At 52.0% G+C, this 20931-nt stretch overlaps 1 protein-coding gene across 1 annotated transcript in view; it reads left to right on the forward strand.

Moving 5' to 3' along the window:
• The first annotated feature begins 11829 nt into the window (after window positions 1-11829).
• AXL (AXL receptor tyrosine kinase) overlaps window positions 11830-20931 on the forward strand; it is a 16042-nt gene continuing 6940 nt past the window's right edge. The window contains 7 exon segments of the mRNA XM_033083873.1: window positions 11830-11835; window positions 12763-12865; window positions 13984-14070; window positions 14073-14159; window positions 14916-14995; window positions 16000-16176; window positions 18850-19069. Coding sequence (XP_032939764.1) covers window positions 11830-11835; window positions 12763-12865; window positions 13984-14070; window positions 14073-14159; window positions 14916-14995; window positions 16000-16176; window positions 18850-19069 — 760 coding nt within the window.

Consider the following 20931-nt stretch of genomic DNA (forward strand, 5'->3'; position numbering starts at 1 on the left):
CTGTCCCTGTCAATGTCCCCTCCCTGTCCCCGTGCCAGCGCCACCCCCGCAGTGTCCCCGCCCTGTCCCCAGGCTGTCCCCAACCCTGTCCTCGTGGTGTCGGTGCCACCTTCGGACTGTCCCTATCAGTGTCCCCAGCGCTGTGCCACCCCCGGCCTGTCCCGCCCACTGTCCCCTCCCTGTCCCCTCTGTCCCCTCCTGTCCTCTCTGTCCCCTCCCTGTCCCCTCTGTCCCCTCCTGTCCCCTCCTGTCCCCGTGTCCCCTCGGGTGCCCCAGGCCGGGAGGAGGAGGGAGGGGACAAAGGTGACAAGGGGACAGAGAGGGGACAAAGGTGGCACCGATTACACAACGCGGGCACGGGGACACGCAGGTGACACCGCGGGGACAAAGGGGACACGCACGTGACAGGGCTGTCCCCGAGGGCCACCAGTGTCCCCAGGGCGACAGTGCCACCTCGGGAGTGTCCCCAAGACATCAGTGCCACCTCAGCAATGTCCCCAAAGTCCGAGAGTGTCCCCAGGCCTCAGTGCCACCTCAGCAATGTCCCCAGGGCGACAGCGCCACTTCGGGAATGTCCCCAAGGTCCGGGAGTGTCCCCAAGGCTCGGAAGTGTCCCCAAGGCTCAGTGCCACCTCAACAGTGTCCCCAAGGTCCGGGAGTGTCCCCAGGGCGTCAGTGCCACCTCGGGAGTGTCCCCAAGGCTCAGCAATGTCCCCAAGGTCTCAGTGCCACCTCAGCAGTGTCCCAAGGGCCACCAGTGTCACCAGGGCTCTGGAGTGTCCCCAAGGCCTCAGTGCCACCCCAGGAATGTCCTCAAGGTCCGGGAGTGTCCCAAGGCTCGGGAGTGTCCCCAAGGCTCAGTGCCATCTTGGGAGTGTCCCCAAGGATTTGGTGTCACCTCGGGAGTGTCCCCAAGGCTCAGTGCCATCTTGGGAGTGTCCCCAAGGTCTGGGAGTGTCCCCAAGGCTCAGCAGTGTCCCCAAGGCTCAGGAGTGTCCCCAAGGCCTCAGTGTCACCTGGGGAGTGTCCCCAAGGATTTGTTGTCACCTCAGGAGTGTCCCCAAGGTCCGGGAGTGTCCCCAAGGCTCAGTGCCACCTCAGCAGTGTCTCCAAGGATTTGGTGTCACTAAGGATTGTCCCCAAAGTCTGGGAGTGTCCCCAAGGGTTTGGTGTCACCTTGGGAGTGTCCCCAAGGCTTGGTGTCACCTCAGCAGTGTCCTCAAAGTTCGGGAGTGTCCCCAAGGCTTGGCAGTGCCCCAAGGGCCACCAGTGTCCCCAAGGCCTCAATGTCATCTTGGGAGTGTCCCCAAGGCTCAGTGCCACCTCAGCAGTGTCCCCAAGGATTTGGTGTCACCTCTGGAGTGTCCCAAGGTCTAGGAGTGTCCCCAAGGCTCAGAGTGTCCCCAAGGCCTCAGTGTCACCTGGGGAGTGTCCCCAAGGATTTGTTGTCACCTCAGCAGTGTCCCCAGGTCTGGGAGTGTCCCCAAGGCTCAGTGCACCTCAGGAGTGTCCCCAAGGTGTGGGAGTGTCCCCAAGGCCTCAGTGCCACCTCGGGAGTGTCCCCAAGGTCTGGAAGTGTCCCCAAGGATTTGGTGTCACCTTGGGGGTGTCCCCAAGGTCTGGGAGTGTCCCCAAGGCTCGTTGTCACCTCAGCGGTGTCTCAGAGCTTTGGTGTCACCTCGGGGGTGTCACTAAGGTCTGGAAATGTCCCCAAGGCTCAGAAGTGTCCCCAAGGCTCAGTGTCACCTTGGGAGTGTCCCCAAGATCCAGGAGTGTCCCCAAGGTCTGGGAGTGTCCCCAAGGCTCAGTTGCCACGTCGGGAGTGTCCCCAAGGTCTGGGAGTGTCCCCAAGGATTTGGTGTCACCTCGGAGTGTCCCCAAGGTCTGGGAGTGTCTCCAAGGGTTTGTTGTCACCTCAGCAGTGTCCCCAAGGGTCACCAGTGTCCCAAGGTCTGGGAGTGTCCCCAAAGCTCAGTACCACCTCAGGAGTGTCCCCAAGGTCCCCATTTCAGGTCCCCAAGTCCCCAGTTCGGGTCCCCCCCTCCCCCCCCCCGCCCCCCCCCCTCCAGCGCAGTCAGAAAACCCCGGGAAAAATCTCAGTGAGCGGAGCCTTCATCCCATCCCTGCCATCATCATCATCTTCATCATCATCATCATCATCATCATCATCTTCATCATCATCCGGGGTCTTCCCCCTCCTCCTCCTCTGTTTTCCCCAGAAAATCTCTGGAAGCCGGAGCCTTCATCCCATCCCTGGAACCCTCCTCCTCCTCCTCATTATCCTGGGGCCTTCCTCCTCCCTCCCTCCTCTTCCTCCTCCTCCTCTTTCATCATCACCCTGGGGCCTTCTCCCCTCCCCCCTCCTCCTCCTCCTCTGTTATCCCGGGATGAACTTCTCCTCCTCTGTGATCCTGGAGCCTTCATCCCATGCCTGCTATCCTCCTCCTCCTCGTTAGCCCGGGGCCTTCATCCTCCTCCTCCTCCTCATCTGTCACCTGGGGTCTTCCTCCCTCCTTCTCCTCCTCGTCATCCCAGGGCCTTCATCCCATCCCATCCCTTCCCTCCTCATCCTCCTCCTCCATCCCGGGAAAAACTTCCCCGTTATTCCCGGGATCTTCTCCCCCCCCTCCCTCCTCTCCTCTCCTCCTCTGCTACCCCGGGACCTTCATCCTCCTCCTTCTGAGTTGTCATCCCGGGATCGTCCTCCCTCCTCCTCCTCCTCTTCATCATCCCGGAGCCTTCATCCCACCCTCGGGACCTTCCTCCTCCTCCTCCGTTATCCCAGGAAAAACTTCTCCGTTATGCCGGGATCTTCCCCCCTTCCTCCTCCTCCTCCTCCTCCTTTCTGTTATCCCGGGACCTTCCTCCTCCTCCTCTTCGTCATCCCGGAGCCTTCATCCCTTCCCTCCTCCTCCTCTATCCCGGGAAAAACTTCTCTGTTATTCGTGGATCTTCCTCCCCGCTCCCTCCTCCTCCTCCTTTCGGTTATCCCGGGACTTTCCTCCTCCTCCTCTCGTCATCCCGAGAAAAATTCTCCTCCTCTTCGTCATGCGGGACCTTCCTCCCTCTCCCTCCTCCTCCTCCTCCTCCTCCGCTCTCCCGCGAAAAGTTTTCCCGGTTCCGTCATCCCGGGATCTTCCTCCCTCTCCTCCTCCTCCTCGCGTCATCCCAGGCCCTTCATCCCACCCCCGGGACCCTCCTCCTCCTCCTCCTCCTCCTCCTCCTCTTCATCATCCCGGGGCCTTCATCCCATCCCCGCCCTCCTCCTCCTCTGTTATCCCGGGAAAAACTTCTCCGTTATTCCCGGGATCTTCCTCCCTCCCTCCTCCTTTCAGTTATCCCGGGACTTTCCTCCTCCTCCTCCTCTCTGTCATCCGGGATCTTCCTCCCCTCCTCCTCCTCCTCCTCCCCGTCATCCCGGGGCCTTCATCCCACCCCGGGACCCTCCTCCTCCTCCTCCTCCTCCTCGTCATCCCGGGATCTCCCTCCCCCTCCTCCGTCATCCCAGGAAAAACTTTTCCTCCTCCGTCATCCCGGAGCCTTCATCCCCCGCCCCCTCATCCTCCTCCTCCGCTATCCCGGGAAAAAAAACTTGTCGTTATTCCCGTGACCTTCCTCCCTCCCTCCTCCTCCTCTTCGTCATCCCGGGACCTTCCTCCCTCCCCCGCACCCTCCTCCTCTCCTCTTCGTCATCCCGGGAAAATCTTTTCCTCCTCCGTCATCCCGGGATCTTCATCCCACGCCCGCCCTCCTCCTCCTCCTCCTTTCCGTTAACCCAGAACCTTCCTCCCCTTCCTCCTCCTCCTCCTGTGTTCCGTTAACCCGGAGCCTTCCTCCCTCCTCCTCCTCCTCGGGGCCATGGGGGGGGGTCTCTCCGGGGCCCCCCGCTCCTGGCGCTCTCGCTGCTCGTGGCGGCCGCGGCCCCGCCCGGTGGGGGGGGGGGACCCCGAATTTGGGGAGGGGTCTCGGGTTTGGGGGATTTGGGAATGTCCCGATTGGAGGGGGCTTGTCCCGGTTTTGGGGACACCGAATTTGTGGTGTCCCGGTTTTAGGGGTCCAGATTTTGGGGTGTCCCGGTTTTGGGGGGGGGGGTTTAGGGACAGGAGGGTCCCGGTTTTGGGGTGTCCAGATTTTGGGGTTTCCTTTTTTTGGGGTGTCCCGGTTTTGGGGGTCTCAGTTTTGGGCGGGTCCCGGTTTTGCCGGGTTTTAGGGATGGGAGATGTCCCGGGACAGGAGGTCCCGGTTTTGGGGTGTCCCGGTTTTGGATGTCCCGGTTTTGGGGGTTCTGGTTTTGGGCGGGGTCCCGGTTTTGGGGTTTTTAGGGGGAGAAATGTCCCGTGACAGGAGTGCCCCGGTTTTGGGATGTCCCGGTTTTCGGGATCCCGAGACAGGAGAGTCTCGGTTTTGGGGTCTCCAAATTTTGGGCGTGTCCGGTTTTGGGGGAGGGTTTAGGGGAGATGTCCCGGGACAGGAGGGTCTCGGTTTAGGGTGGGGTTTTAGGGATGGGAGATGTCCCGGGACAGGAGGGTCCCGGTTTTGGGGTGTTCCGGTTTTGGGTGGGTTTTTAGGGGGCAGAGATGTCCCGGGATAGGAAGGTCTTGGTTTTGGGGTGTCCAGATTTTGGGGTTTTCTGGTTTGGGGTGTCCCGGTTTGGGATTTTCTGGTTTTGGGCGGGTGCCGGTTTTGGGATGTTTTAGGGATGGGAGATGTCCCGGGACAGGAGGGTCCCGGTTTTGGGTGTCCCGATTCTGGGCGGGTCCCGGTTTTTAGGGGACAGAGTTGTCCCGGGACAGGACATCTCGGGTTTGGGGTCTCAGTTTTGGGCGGGTCTCGGTTTTAGGAGAGGGTTTTAGGGATGGGAGATGTCCCGGGACAGGAAGGTCCCGGTTTTGGGGTTTCTGGTTTTGGGCGGATCCCGAATTTGGGGTGTCCGGGTTTTGGGGTGTCCCGGTTTTGGGGGAGTTTTAGGGACACGAGGGTCCCGGTTTTGGGCGGGTTTTTAGGGGGGAGAGCTGTCCCGGGACAGGAGGTTCTCGGTTTTGAGGTGTCCTGGTTTGGGGGTGTCCCGGTTTTGGGGATCCCGGTTCTGGACTGGTCCAAGTTTTGGGGTGCCCAGACTTTGGGGTTTCGTGGTTTCGGGTGTCCCGGTTTTGGGGTTTCTGGTTTGGGGGTGTCCCGGTTTTGGGGATCCCGGTTCTGGACTGGCCCAAGTTTTGGGGTGCCCAGACTTTGGGGTTTCCTGGTTTCGGGTGTCCCGGTTTTGGGGGTCTCAGTTTTGGGCGGGTCCCGGTTTTGGGCGGGGTTTTAGTGGGCAGAGCTGTCCCGGGACAGGAGGGTCCCGGTTTTGGGGGTTCCGGTTTTGGGTGTCCCGATTTTGGGGTTTCTTGGTTTGGGTGTCACGATTTTGAGTGTCCCGGTTTTGGGGGGTCCCGGTTTTGGGGGAGGGTTCAGGGGAGATGTCCCGGGACAGGAAGGTCCCGGTTTTGGGGTTTCTTAGCTTGGAGTTTCCCGGTTTGGGGTGTCCCGGTTTTGGGGTGTTCCGGTTTTGGGGTGTCCCGGTTTTGGGGATTCCGAATTTGGGGTGTCCCGGTTTTGGGGGAGTTTTAGGGACAGGAGGGTCCCGGTTTTGGGCGTCCCGGTTCTGGGCGGGTCCCGGTTTTGGACGGGTTTTTAGGGCGGAGAGATGTCCCGGGACAGGAGGGTCCCGGTTTTGGGGTGTCCAGATTTTGGGGTTTCCTGGTTTCGGGTGTCCCGGTTTTGGGGGAGTTTTAGGGACAGGAGGGTCCCGGTTTTGGGGGTCTCAGTTTTGGGCGGGTCCCGGTTTTGGGCGGGGTTTTAGGGATGGGAGATGTCCCGGGACAGGAGGGTCCCCGTTTGGGATGTCCCGGTTTTGGGGTGTTCCGGTTTTGGGTGGGTTTTTAGGGGGCAGAGATGTCCCGGGACAGGAAGGTCTCGGTTTTGGGGTGTCCCGGTTTTGGGGTTTTCTGGTTTTGGGATGTCCCGGTTTGAGGTTTTCTGGTTTTGGGCGGGTCCCGGTTTTGCCGGGTTTTAGGGATGGGAGATGTCCCGGGACAGGAGGGTCCCGGTTTTGGGGTGTCCCCGTTTGGGGTGTCCCGGTTTTGGGGGAGTTTTAGGGACAGGAGGGTCTCAGATTTGGGGTTTCCTGATTTTGGGGTGTCCCGTTTTGTGGATATCCCGGGTTTGGGCGGGTTTTTAGTGGGGAGAAATGTCCCGGACAGGACATCTCGGTTTGGGGTGTCCAGATTTTGGGGTTTCCTGGTTTGGGGTGTCCCGGTTTGGGGATGTCACGGTTCTGGGTGGATCCCGCTTTTGGGGTGTCCCGGTTTTGGGAGTTTTAGGGACAGCAGGGTCCCGGTTTTGGGTGTCCAGATTTCGGGGATTCAGATTTTGAGGATTCAGATTTTGGGGTTTCCCGGTTTTGGGGATCCCAAATTTGGGAGGTCCCAGTTTTGGGGTGTCCCGGTTTATGGGAGGTCCCAATTTTGGGATTTCCTGGTTTCGGGGGGAGATCCCAAATTTGAGGGGTCACGGTTTTGGGGTGTTCAGATTTTGAGGATCCAGATTTTGGGGATCCAGATTTTGGGGATCCAGCTTTTGGAGTTACCTGGGTTTGGGGATTCAGATTTTGGGGTTTCCTGGTTTTTGGGCAGATCCCGAATTTGGGGTGCCCCGGTTTTGGAGTGTCCAGATTTGGGGTTGTCCCAATTTTGGGGGGTCTTAGGGACAGGAGGATCCCGGTTTTGGGGATCCCGATTTTGGGGTGCTCGAATTTTGGGTTTCTTAGTTTTGGGCAGATTCCACTTTTAGGGTGTCCCGGTTTTGGGGTGTCCCGGTTTTGGGGTGTCCCAAATTTGGGGACTTTGGGGGATTCAGATTTTGGAGGGTCCCGGTTTTGGGATTCCCAATTTTGGGGTTTCCTGATTTGGGGGTTTCTTGGTTTTGGGGGATTCCAGTTTTGGGATGTTCTGATTTTGGGGGATTTGGGGGATCCTAATTTGGGGGATTCAGATTTTGGGGGGTCCCGGTTTTGGGGTTCCCAAATTTGGGAGGATCCCGATTCCAATGCATCCCAATTTTGGGGGATCCGGATTTTGGGGTTTCCCAATTTTGGGATTCCTGATTTTAGGGACGTCCAAATTTTGGGGTTTCCAAATTTCGGGGTGTCCAAATTTCGGGGAGATCCCAATTTGAGGGAATCCCAATTTTGGAGTCCCCCAAATTTTGGGGTCCCCCGATTTTGGGGTTTCCAAATTTTAGGGAATCCCATTTTTTTATTTTCCCAATTTTGGGGTGTCCCAAATTTCGGGGCTCCCCAATTTTGGGACTTCCCAATTTTAGGGAATCCCCAATTTTTTATTTTCTCGATTTTGGGGTTCCCCGATTTTAGGGAATCCCCAATTTTTGATTTTCCCGATTTTGGGGTTTCCCAAATTTCAGGGTCCCCCGATTTTGGGGTTCCCCGATTTTGGGGTTTCTCGATTTTAGAGAATCCCAAAATTTTTATTTTCCCGATTTTGGGGTTCCCCGATTTTGGGGTTCCCCGATTTTGGGGTTCCCCGATTTCAGGGAATCCCAAATTTTTTATTTTCCCGATTTTGGGGCATCCCAAATTTCTGCGCTCCCCAATTTTTGGGCTCTGTCCCCTCCCCTTCCACTCCCCCCCCTTTTTTTTGGGCGGGGTCCCCCTGCCCCTCCCCCACCCCAAATTTGGGGCGCGGCCCCCCCGGGGGGATGGGCGGGGGTCCCTCCCCTCCCCCACCCCGCAGCTGGGACCCCTCCCCCACCCACTTTTGGGTTTTTTTGGGAATTTTGCGAAATTCCGGAGAGTCCCGAGGGAGGGGGGAGGGGCGTGGGAAGGGAAACGCAGAACTCGAATTTTGGGCGAATTTTGGGCGAATTTTGGGCGAATTTTGGGCGGTTTTGGGGCTGTTTTGGGGCTGTTTGGGGTCGATTTTGGGGGGATTTTGGGAAATCTGAAATTAAAAAAAAAAAAAACTAAAAACCCCCAAAATGCCTCTAAAAAAAACCTAAAACTCCCCAAAAATGCACAAAACATCCCCCAAAAAAACAAAATCCGACCCTCAAAAATCCAAATATTCCCAAAATCCCTCAAAGGAAACCGAAATTCCCCCCAAAAAAACCCAAAGCCCCCCAAGAAACTCCCCCAAACCCCCCAAAAAACCCAACCCCCCCCAAAAAAAACCCTAAAGCCCCAAAATCCCCAAATATCCCAAAAAATCCAAATTAAAAAAAAATGAACCCCCCCCAAAAAACCCCAAACACCCCCAAAAATCCCAAATATCCCAAAAAAACAAAAATTCAAAAAACCAAATCTTCCCTAAATACCAAAAAAACCCCAGAAAAATAATTCCAAAAAATCCAAAATCACCCACAAACCCCCAAATATCCAAAAAAATCCAAATGAACCCCCCCATAAAACCCAGGAACCCCCTCAAAAAACCCCAAATCCCCCCCAAAAATCCCTAAAAAACCCAAAAAAACCCCAAAAATCCCCCCCACAAAAAAACCCCAAAAGAAAACCCAAAATCCCCCCCAAAACCCCAAAATTCTGGGATTTGCCCCCAAAATTTGACCTCTCTCCTTTTCCCAGAGACCCCCCCCAAAAAGAAAACCCAGGAGCCCCCAAATTATTTTATTTTATTTTATTTTATTTATTTTATTTTATTTTATTTTATTTTATTTTATTTTATTTTATTTTATTTTATTTATTTTATTTTATTTTATTTTATTTATTTTATTTTATTTTATTTTTATTCCTTGGGTTTGGGGTTTTTTTTTTCAGGAGTCCCTGGGGATTTTTGGGGATTTTTGGGGGGTACTGGGGAATTTTTGGGGCTTAGGAGATTTTTGGGGGGTCCTGGGTGGATTTTTGGGGGGTCCTGGAAGGGATTTTGGGGGATTTTTGGGGGGCTTTGGTGATTTTGGGGGCTCTTGGGGGGATTTTGGGGGTCCTGGGGAATTTTTTTGGGGTTCTGGAAGGGATTTGGGGGATTTTTGGGGGTCCTGGAGGGGATTTGGGAGTTCTGGGGATTTTTTGGGGGGTCCCGAGTGGTTTTGTGGGGGATTTTGGGGGGTCCTGGGGGATTTTTTTGGGTCAAGGAAGGGATTTTGGGGAATTTTGGGGGGGCTCTGATGATTTTGGGGGATTTTGGGGGCTCTGGGGATTTTTGGGGTCCTGGGGCGATTTTTTGGGGTCCTGGAAGGATCTGGAAGGATTATTTTTGGGATTGTTTTTGGGATTGTTTTTGGGATTATTTTGGGATTTTTTTTGGGATTAATTTGGATTTTTTTTATTATTTTGGGATATTTTCGGGATTATTTTGGGGATGATTTTGGGATTATTTTTAGGATTGTTTTTGGGATTTTTCTGGGAAATCCCGGGATATTTGGGGATTATTTTGGGATTATTTTGGCATGTTTTGTGATATTTTTGTGATGTTTTTGTGATTATTTAGTGATTATTTTGGATTATTTAGGGATTATTTTTGGGATTATTTTTGGGATTGTTTTGGGGATTTTTCTGGGAATTCCCTGGAATTTTTAGTATTATTTTTTGGGATGTTTTTGGGGTGTTTTTGGGATTGTTTTTGGGATTTTTCTGGGAATCCCTGGATTTTGGGCGATTATTTTAGGGATTATTTTTGAGGTTTTTCTGGGGAAATTCCTGGGAATGCTTTACTATCATTTTTGGGATAATTTTTGGGAATTCCGGGGTTTTTTGGGATTATTTTTGGGGTTTTTTTGGGAATCCCGGGATTTTTTGGGGGTTATTTTGGGGCTTTTTCTGGGAAATGCCAGGATATTTGGGGATTATTTTGGGATTGTTTTTGGGACTGCATCTTGGAATCCCAGGATTTTTTGGGATTATTTTTGGGATTTTTTTGGGAATTCCTGGGATTATTTTAGGATTCTTTTGGGATTCTTTGGGGGATTTTTCTGGGAATTCCGGGGATATTTTGGGATTGTTTTGGGGAATTTTTTTTTAGTTTTGGGATTATTTTTAGGATTGTTTTGGGGATTTTTCTGGGAAGTGCCAGGATAATTTGGGATTATTTTTTTATTATTTTGGGATTTTTTTTTATTATTTAGGGATCATTTTGTGATTATTTAGGGATTATTTAGTGATTATTTCGGGATTATTTTTTGATTATTCTGGGATGTTTGGGGGATTGTTTTGAGATTATTTTGGGATTATTTTCTGACTATTCTGTGATTATTCTGTGATTACTCTGGGATGTTTTTGGTATTATTCTGTGATCATTCTGGGTTGTTTTTGTGACTATTTTGTGATTATTCTGGGATGGTTTTAGTATTATTCTGTGATTATTCTGTGATCATTCTGGGATGTTTTTGTGACTATTCTGTGATTATTCTGGGATGTTTTGTCCCGTTCCCGTTGCAGGTCTGCGGTTCCTGGAGGAGCCCCAGGACACGAGCGCGGCCCCGGGCGGCTCCGTGCGCCTGCGCTGCCGCGTGCGGGGGGGCGGGGCCTCCCAAAATGGGGGCGGGACCAACTGAAATGGGGGCGGAGCTTCCAAAAAGGGGGGCGGAGCCTCCAGACCCGGAAGCTGTGACCGTTATGGGGGTGGAGCTTAATTTGGGGGCGGAGCTTGATTTGGAGGCGGGGCCCGGATTGGGGGCGGGGCCCGGTTTGGGGGCGGGGCCTCCCGAGCTGGGCTGGGAGCGCGACGGCGCCGCCCTGGACGGGGACTCGGACCTGGCGCAGGTGGCGCTGCCCGACGGGGGCTGGGTGGCCACGAGCCAGCTCAGGTGGGCCACGGGGACACCTGGGGCACGAATGTGTGTGTTACCTGTCACCTGTGTCACCTGTGTCACCTGTGTCACCTGTGGGTCATTGATGTCACCTGTGTGTCATTAATGTCACCTGTGTGCCGTTAATGTCACCTGTGTCACCTGTGTCACCTGTGTGTCACCTGTGTGTCACCTGTGGGTCATTGATGTCACCTGTGTCACCTGTGTGTCACCTGTGGGTCATTGATGTCACCTGTGTGTCATTAATGTTGCCTGAGTCACCTCCCTGGGTCACCTGTGTCACCTGTGGGTCATTAATGTCACCTGTGTCATCTGTGTCACCTCCCTGGGCCATCTGGGTCACCTGTGTCAACTGTGTCATCTCTGTCACACCTGTGTCACCTATGTCACCTCCCAGTGTCACTTGTGTGTGTTATTTTGTCAACTGTGTCACCTGTGTGTCATTAATGTCACACCTGTGTCACACCTGTTCCCGTTTTCCTCCCCGGTTTCTGTGTCTGACTCCGGCCGTTATCCCAAATCCCCAATCCCATTCCCATTCCCATTCCCATTCCCAATCCCAATCCCAATCCCAATCCCAATCCCAATCCCAAATTCCCAAATCCCAAATTCTCAATCCCAAATCCTGTTATTTTTCCCAAATTCCCGTTATTTCTCCCAGCCTTTCCCTGGTGTCCGTGTCCGACTCCAGCCGTTAACCCAAACCCCAAATCCCAAACACCCAAATCCCAAATCCCCAATCCCAAACACCCGAATCCCAAACACCCAAACCCTCAAATTCCCAATCCCATTCCCAATCCCATTCCCATTCTCCAAATCCCAAATTGCCAATCCCAAATTCCCTTTTTTCCAGCCTGTCCCCAGTGTCCATGTCCGACTCCGGCCGTTATCCCAATCCCAAATCTCAAATCCCAAATTGCAAATCCCCAATCCCAAATCCTCAAATCCAATCCCAATCCCCAATCCCATTATTTTGCCCAATTCCCATTTTCCCCATTTCCCAGCCTCTCTCCCATGTCTGTGTCCGACTCTGGCCGTTATCCCAAACCCCAAATCCCAAATCCCCAATCCCAAACCCACAAATCCCAAATCCCCAAATCCCAAATCCCCAAATCCCAAATCCCCAAATTCCAAATCCTCAAATCCCAAATTCTCAATCCCAAACCCTGTCATCTTTCCCAAATTCCGTTATTTTTCCCATTTTCCCAGCCTTTCCCCCGTGTCTGTGTCCACTCCGGCCGTTATCCAAAATCCCCAAAACCCCAAAACCCCAATCCCAAATTCCCGGTTTTTTTCCCCCCATTTCCCAGCCTCTCTCCCATGTCCATGTCCGACTCCGGCCGTTATCCCGAACCCCTAATCCCCAAATCCCAAATTCCCAATCCAAGCCAAATCCCAAATTCCCATTATTTTTCCCCCATTTTTCCCAGCCTGTCCCTGGTGCCGTGTCCAACTCTGGCTGTTATCCCAAATCTCAAATCCCCAAATCCCCAGTCCCCAATCCCAAATCCCGTTATTTTTCCCAATTCCATTATTCCCCCCATTTTTCCCGGTCTCTCTCCCGTGTCGGTGTCCGACTCCGACTGTTATCCCAAACCCCCAATCCCAATCCCAATCCCAATCCCAGTCCCAAATCCCAAATCTCAAATTCCCAAATTCCCAATCCCCAAATTCCCATTATTTTCCCCCATTTCCCAGCCTCTTTCCCGTGTCCATGTCTGACTCCGGCTGTTATCCCAAACTCTAAATCCCAAATCCCAATTCTCCAAATCCCCAAATCCCAAATCCTCAAATCCCAATCCCCAATCCCAATCCCCAATCCCAATCACCAATCCCAATCCCAATCCCCAATCCCCAATCCCCAATCCCCAATCCCAATCCCCAATCCCAAATTCCCAATCCCCAATCCCAATTCCCAAATTCCCATTTCCCCCCGATTTTTCCCAGCCTGTCCCGGTGTCCGTGTCTGACTCCGGCCGTTATCGCTGCTGGGCGCGCGTCGGGGTGGGGCCGCGGCTCCTGTCCCGCGAGGCTCACCTGGAGCTGGCAGGTGAGACCCCAAAACCTCCCAAAAAATCACAGAACTCCCAACAACCCGCCCGGAATTCCTACCTGGAATTCCCAAAAACCCACCCAGAATTCCACCCTGGAATTCCCAAAAACCCACCCGGAATTCCTTCAAAATTCCCCCCAAAAAACCCCTTTGAAATTCCCCGAAATTCCCCCCCAGATCCCACTTGGGACTCCTCAGAATTCAGCCGGAATTCCCAGAACTCCCAAAATTCAGAATTCCCCCAAATTTCTCCCAAATTTCCCTCAAATTTCACCCAAATTTCTGTCAAATTTCACCCAAATTTCCCCAAAAATTCCCCCAAATTCCCCCAAAATTTTCCCAATTCTCCCAAATTCCCCCAAAAGCCCCCAAATTTCCCGAATTCCCTGCGGGTCTCCCCGTGTTCCTGCAGGTCCCCACTCTGTCCCCAAATTGGGAACCCCAACACTCCCCAAAATCTCCCTTTTCTCCGCTTTATTTTTTGGTTTTTTGGGGTTTGCACACTCAAATTTCACCCAATTTTCCCAAAAAATTTCACCCAAATTTCATCCAAAATTCCCCCAAATTTCATCCAAAATTCCCCCAAATTTCACCCCAAATTCCCTAAATTCCCCCAAATTTCCCCCCAAATTCCTCCAAAAGTACCCCAAATTCCACAAATTTCACCAAAATTCATCCAAAATTCACCCAATTTCAACCAAATTTTCCCCAAAATTCACCCAAATTTCATCCAAAATTCCCCCAAATTTCCACAAATTTCACACAAAATTCACCCAAAATTCCCCCAAATTTCACCCAAATTTCCCCAGAATTCACCCAATTTCCCCGAATTTCACACAAATTTCACACAAATTGCACACAAATTTCACACAAATTTCACACAAATTTTACACAAATTTCCCCAAATTTCAGCCAAATTTCCCAAATTTCTCCAAATTTTCTCCAAAATTTTCCCAAATTTCACCCAAAATTCACCCACATTTCCCCAATTTCACCCAAATTTCCTCCAAATTTCCTCCAAATGGCCTCTAAAATCCCCCAAAAGTTCCCCCAAATTTCCCCAAATTTCACCCAAAATCCCCCAAAATCCCCCAAATCCCCCGAATTCCCCGCAGGTCTCCCGGTGTTCGTGGAGGAGCCCCAGGACCTGCAGGTCCCCGCGCTGTCCCCGTTCTCTCTGCGCTGCCGCGCCCGCGGCCCCCCGAGCCCGTGCGGCTCCTGTGGCTGCGCGAGGGGACGCCCCAGAACGCGGGGACAGCTGAGGGGGACGGCTCCACCCTGAGGGTGACAGGTGAGGGGACATTGGGACATTGGGGTCATTGGGGACATTGGGGACATGGGGATATTGGGGAGAGCAATAGGGACATTGGACATTGGGGACACTGGGGGACATTGGGGACATTGGGAGGGGACGCCCCAGAACGGGGACAGCCGAGGGGGACGGCTCCACGCTGAGGGTGACGGGTGAGGGGACATCGGGGACATTGGGGACATTAGGACATTGGGGACACTGGGGGACATTTGGGGACATTGGGGACACTGGGGACATTGGGGACATTGAGGGGGCAATGGGGACATTGGGGACATTGAGGACACTGGGGACATTGGGACACTGGGGACATTGGGGACATTGAGGGCACATTGGGGACGTTGAGGGGGCAATGGGGACATTGGGGACATTGGGGACTTTGGGGACTTTGGGGGACTGTGGGACGGGAACACTCAAATTCGGGGACAGAGAACCTGGGGGGGACAACTCCACACTGAGGGTGTCCGGTGAGGGGACATTGGGACAACATTGGGACAGCAATGGGACATTGGGGACATTTGGGGACAGTGGGGACACCGGGTGAGTGTGGAAATGTGGGAATTTGGGTGAATTTGGGTGAATTTTGGTGACATTTGTGGCCATTTGGGGACATTTGTGGCCATTTGTGGCCACCGGGTCCCTCAGGAAGGCCCTGGGCTGTCCCCAAGGGGGGTTTGGGGACCCGGATTTGTCCCCAAGCCCCCAGAATTTGTCCCCTGTCCCCCCTGGATGTGGCAGGGCTGAGGCGCAGCAGCTCCTTCTCGTGCGAGGCGCACAACGAGCGCGGCGTGACGACGTCCCGGAGCGCACCGTCACCGGTCAGGGACGGGGACAGGGAGGGGACAGGGAGGGGGACAGGGGACAGGGACAATGGGGACGGGGAGGGGGCCAAAATCGGGGGGAAAATCGGACAAAAATTGGGGTAAAAATGAGAGAAAATCGGTCTGGAATGGGTAGAAATTGGGTAAAAATTGACACAAAATTGACACAAAACTGGCACCAAATTGGGGTAAAAAGTGAGCAAAAATCAGTCTGGAATTGGCACAAAATTGACACAAACTCAACACAAAATTGACCAAAATTGGCAGAAAATTGGGGTAAAAATCAGTGAAAAATTGACACAAATTGACACAAAATTTCCCAAAATTGGCCAAAACTTGGGGTAAAAATGAGCCAAAATTGGTCTGGAATTGGCACAAAATTGGTAAAAAATTGGTCAAAATTCACACAAAATTGACACAAAATTGTCCAGAAAAGGACACAAAATCAACACAAAATTGACCAAAATTGGCCAAAAATTAGGGGAGAAATGAGCAAAATTTGGTCTGGACTTGGCAGAAAATCAGTCCAAAATTGGCACAAAATTCGCAACAAATTGGGGTAAAAATGAGTGAAAATGGGTCTGGAATTGACACAAAATTGGTCAAAATTGGGGTAAAATCGAGCCAAAACTGGTCAGGAACAGACATAAAATTGGTCAAAAATTGGCACAAAAGTGTCTGAAAATTGGCCAAAATTGGGCCAAATTGGGGCCAAAATTGGGCCCCAAGGCAACATAAAATTGGCCAAAAATTGGTCAGAAATTGGCACAAAATTGGTCAAAAATTGACCTAAGATTGACCCAAATTTGACCCTAAAATTGACCCCAAATTGATCCAAAACCAGCTCAAAATTGCCCCAAAATCGACCAAAATTAAATCCAAATTGTCCCAAATCCCCCTAAATTCCCCCCAAAAGGCCTGGGGTGACATCTGGGGACATTTGGGGACATCTGGGGACGCTGGGGGTGGCCCTGACCTTGTCCCCTCCATGTCCCCTCCAGTGCTGGCCCCAGCCCCCAAAAATTTGGGGTGGTTCGGGCGGGGCCGCGGTGGCTCGAGGTGGCCTGGGAGCCCGGGGATGGCCTTGGGGACATCGGGGACGGCCCTGGGACATCGGGGATGGCCCTGGGGACATCGAGGACATCGGGGACAGAGGGCCCCAGGAGTGCACGGTGCAGGTGAGGGGACACTGGGGACACTGGGGGGATTGGGGACATCCAAAACCCCCCAAATCACCCCGAAATGGCCTCAAAATCACTTCCAAAACTGGCCCCAAACTGACAAAAATCAGCCCAAAAATGGACCCAAAATTGCACCAAAATCGGCCCCAAAATTGGCCCCAAACTGACCCAAAATCAATCCCAAAATCACCCCAAAATTGGCCCAAATTGACCCAAAATCAACACCAAAATCACACCAAAATTGGCACCAAATTGGCCCAAAAATCACCCAAATCAGTCCCAAATCAACCCCAAATTTATCCCAAATTGATCCCCAAAGTGACACAAAATTAATCCAAAATCGACCCAAAATCAACCCAAAATTGATCCCAAACTGCCTCTAAACTGCCCCAAATTGCCCAAAATGGATCCATAAAATTGCCCAAAATTGACCCAAAATCACACCAAAATCACCCCAAAATGACCCAAATTGACCCAAATCAGTCCCAAAATTCGCCTAAAACTGCCCCAAAATCATCTCAAAATTGATCCCAAAATCAGCCCCAAAATTGCCCCAAATTCACTCAAAACTGTCCAAAATTGATCCAAAATTGACCCAAATGGACCCAAAATTGGCCAAAACTCAGCCCCAAAATTTGGGTGATTTTGGTAATTTGGGAGAATTTTGGGTGATTTGGGGGTGATTTTTTATGATTTTTGGGGTGATTTTGGGAGATTTGGGGTGATTTGGGGAGAATTTTGAGTTATTTTGGGGTGAATTTGGTAAATTTTGAGTGATTTTTAAATGAAGATGGGGTGATTTGGAGTGATTTGGGTGAATTTGGAGTGAATTTTTTGTGATTTTGGGGTGATTTCAGGAGATTTGGGGGAGTTAGAGTGTTTTGAGGTGATTTTGGGGTAAATTTGGTGATTTTGGGTGATTTTGGGCGAATTTGGGGTGAACTTGAGAGATTCTGGGGTGATTTGGGTGAATTTTTGTGATTTTGGGTGATTTTGGGTGATGTTGGAGTGAATTTGGTGAATTTGGGTGATTTTGGGTGAATTTTGTGATTTTTGGGAGAATTTTGAGTGATTTTGGGGTGAATTTGGTAACATGGAGAGATTTTTAGATGAATTTGGGGTGATTTGGGGTGATTTGGGGTGATTTTGGGAGATTTTGAGGAGATTTTGGGTGAATTTGGGTGATTTTGGGGTGATTTTCAGGTGAATTTGGGGAGATGGGTGAACTTTGGGTGAATTTTGGGGTGAATTTGTGTGAATTTTTTGTGATTGTGGGTGATTTGGGTGAATTTGGATAATTTTGGGAGATTTTAGGGTGATTTTGTGGTGAATTTGGGTGATTGTGGGGTGATTTTATGATATTTTGGGAGATTTGGGGTGAATTTTGAAAATTTTGGGGTGATTTTGTTGTGAGTTTTTGTGATTTTGGGGTGATTTGGGTGATTTTGGGGTTAATTTGGGAGATTTTGGGTGATTTTGGCGTGAATTTTTGTGAATTTGGGGTGATTTGGGGAGATTTTGGGGAGAATTTGGGCGAATTTGGTGTGAACTTGGGGTGATTTTGGGGTGATTAGGGGTGAATTTTTGTGATTTGGGGAAATTTTGGAGTGATTTTGGGAGATTTTAGGGCAATTTGGGTGATTTTGGGGTGAATTTGGCAGATTTTGGGTGATTTTGAGGTGATTTTATGATATTTTGGGAGATTTGGGGGTGAATTTGGAAGATTTTGGGGTGAATTTTTGTAATTTTGGGGTGAATTTTTGTAATTTTGGGGCGATTTTTGGGTGATTTTGTTGTGAATTTTTGCAATTTTGGGGTGAATTTGGGGTGAATTTTTGAGATTTTGTGTGAATTTGGGTGAATTTTTGTGATTTTGGGAGAATTTTAGATTAATTTGGGTGATTTTGGGGTGAATTTGGGGTGAATTTTTGCGATTTTGGGGTGATTTTGGGGTGAATTTTTGAGATTTTGTGTGAATTTGGGTGAATTTTTGTGATTTTGGGAGAATTTTAGATTAATTTGGGTGATTTTGGGGTGATTTTGGGGTGATTTTGGGGTCAATTTGGGTGATTTTGGGGTGATTTTGAGGTGATTTTATGATATTTTGGGAGATTTGGGGGTGAATTTGGAAGATATTGGGTGAATTTGGGGTGATTTGGGGGTGAATTTTGTGATTTTGGGGTGAATTTTTGTGAATTTGGGCTGATTTTTGGAGATTTTGGGGTGATTTTTGGCGAATTTGGTGTGAACTTGGGGTGATTTTGGGGTGATTAGGGTGAATTTTTGTGATTTGAGGTGATTTGGGGTGATTATTGGGTGATTTTGGGGTGAATTTGGGAGATTTTAGGGCAATTTGGGTGATTTTGGGGTCAATTTGGCAGATTTTGGGTGATTTGAGGTGATTTTATGATATTTTGGTAGATTTTGGGGTGATTTTTGGGGTGATTTTATGATATTTTGGGAGATTTGGGGGTGAATTTGGAAGATTTTGGGGTGAATTTTTGTGATTTTGGGTGGTTTGGGGTGAATTTTTGAGATTTTGTGTGAATTTGGGTGAATTTTTGTGATTTTGGGAGAATTTTAGATTAATTTGGGTGATTTTGGGGTGGTTTTGGGGTGAATTTTGGGGTGAATTTTTGCCATTTTGGTGCCATTCCCGCTGTCCCCCAGCTCTCCCCGGCCGTCACCGATGACGTCACGGCCTCCAATGACGTCACCGCCGATGACGTCACGGCTGTGGCGATGTCGCGCTCGGTGCCGGTGCCGCCGTTCTCGGCCAGGCTGGGCGGGCTCCGCCCCCTGTCGCGATACCGCGCCCGCGTCTCCTGTCGCGACAGCAGCGGCCCCACGGCCTGGAGCCCCTGGGAGAGCGTGGCCACCGGGCCGGGGGGTGAGGGGACAGGGGGGACCCCGAAATTGGGGAGGGGACCCCAGAAATGGGGGGGACCCCAAAATTGGGGAGGGGGGAGACCTCGAAATTGGGGAGGGGGGTCCAAAAATTGGGGGAGACTCCAAATTGGGGGGTGACCATAAAAATTGGGGAGGGGGACAGGGAGGGGACCCCGAAATTGGGGAGGGGATGAACTGGGGAGGGGACCCCAAAAATTGGGGAGGGGGTAAACTCCAAAATTTGGGGAGGAGGACCCCAAAAATTGGGGAAGGGGCGACTCCAAAATTGGGGGGGGACCCCAAAACTTGGGGAGGGGAGCCCAAAAATTGGGGAGGGGGGACAAGGAGGAGACCCCAAAAATTGGAGAGGGGGAGAGGGGGGAGAGGGACCCCCCAAAATTGGGGGGGACCCCAAAATTGGGGAGTGGGGAACCCCAAAAAAGTGGGGGGAGGGGCAATTGCAAAATTGGGGGGTGACCCAAAAACTAGAGAGGGGACACCAAACTTGGGGAGGGGGAGGAGGGGGAGGGAGGAACCCGAAATTGGGGGGAGACCCCAAATTTGGGGAGAGGGGAAACTGGGGAGGCGACCCCAAAAAACTGGGGGGGAGGAAACTCCAAATGGGGAGGGGGGGAACTGCGGAGGGTACTCCAAAAATTGGGGAGGGGAGAATCCCAAAAAGTGGAGGGACCCCAAAAATTGGGGAGGGGAACCCAAAATTGGGGAGGGATCCCAAAAATTTGGGGGGGACCCCAAAAACTGGAGAACGGACCCCAAAACTGGGGACGAGGGAACTGGGGAGGGGACTCCAAAAACTGGGGAGGCACCCCAAAATTGTGATGGGGGGAGAGTCCAAAATTGGGGGGGACCCCAAAAATTGGCGGGAGGACCCCAAAATTGGAGAGGGGGGAACTGGGGAGGCGACCCCAAAAATTGGGGGGGGAGGAAACTCCAAATTGGGGAGGGGGGAACCCCAAAAACTGGGGAGAGGGGACCCCAAAACTGGGGAGGGGACCCCAAAATTGGGTGGAAACTCCAAAATTGGGGAGGGGATCCCAAATTTGGGGAGAGGGGAACATGGGAGGGGGGATCCCAAAATTGGGGGGAAACCCCAAAATTGGGGAGGGGAGAGGGGGGAAGGGACACCCAAAATTGGGGAGGGGGGAGAGGGGGGAGGGGGCACGCAAAATTGGGGAGGGGACCCAAAAATTGGGGAGGGGACCCTGAAAATTAGGGAGGGGGGAAACTCCAAAATTTGGGAGAGGGAGACCCCAAAATTTGGGGGGCGGGAGGGGGGCACCAAAAACTGGGGAAGGGGGACCCCAATATTTTGGGAGGGGACCCCAAAAATTGAGGAGGAGGGACCCCAAAAATTGGGGGGGACCCCCAAAAATGGGGGGGACCACTCAGAATTGGGGGAGGGGGAACCCCAAGAAATGGGGGGAGGGGTGACTGCAAAATTGGGGGGGGACCCCAAAAATTGGTGGGAGTATCCAAAAATTGTGGGAGGGGGGAGAGCGGAGGGGGGACCCCAAAAATAGGGGAGGGGACCCCAAAAACTGGGGGAAGAGGCAACTCCAAAATTGGGGAGGGGGGGAGGGGGGAAGGGGGGGAGCCCAAAATTGAGGGGGGACCCGAAAAACTTGGGGTGGGGAAGGGAGGGGACCCCAAAATTGGGGAGGGGGAATTGGGGAGGGGGGAACCCAAATTGGGGGGGAACCCCAAAATTGAGGGAGGACCCCAAAATTGGGAGAGGGAGGGGGAAGGGGAGACCCCAAAATTGGGGGGAGGAGGAGGGGGAGGGGACCCCAAAATTGAGGGGATGACTGGGGAGGGGACCCCAAAAACTGGGGAGGGGGGGGA

This window comes from Catharus ustulatus, chromosome 34 (genome assembly GCF_009819885.2).
Source record: "Catharus ustulatus isolate bCatUst1 chromosome 34, bCatUst1.pri.v2, whole genome shotgun sequence".
Lineage (NCBI taxonomy): Eukaryota > Metazoa > Chordata > Aves > Passeriformes > Turdidae > Catharus > Catharus ustulatus.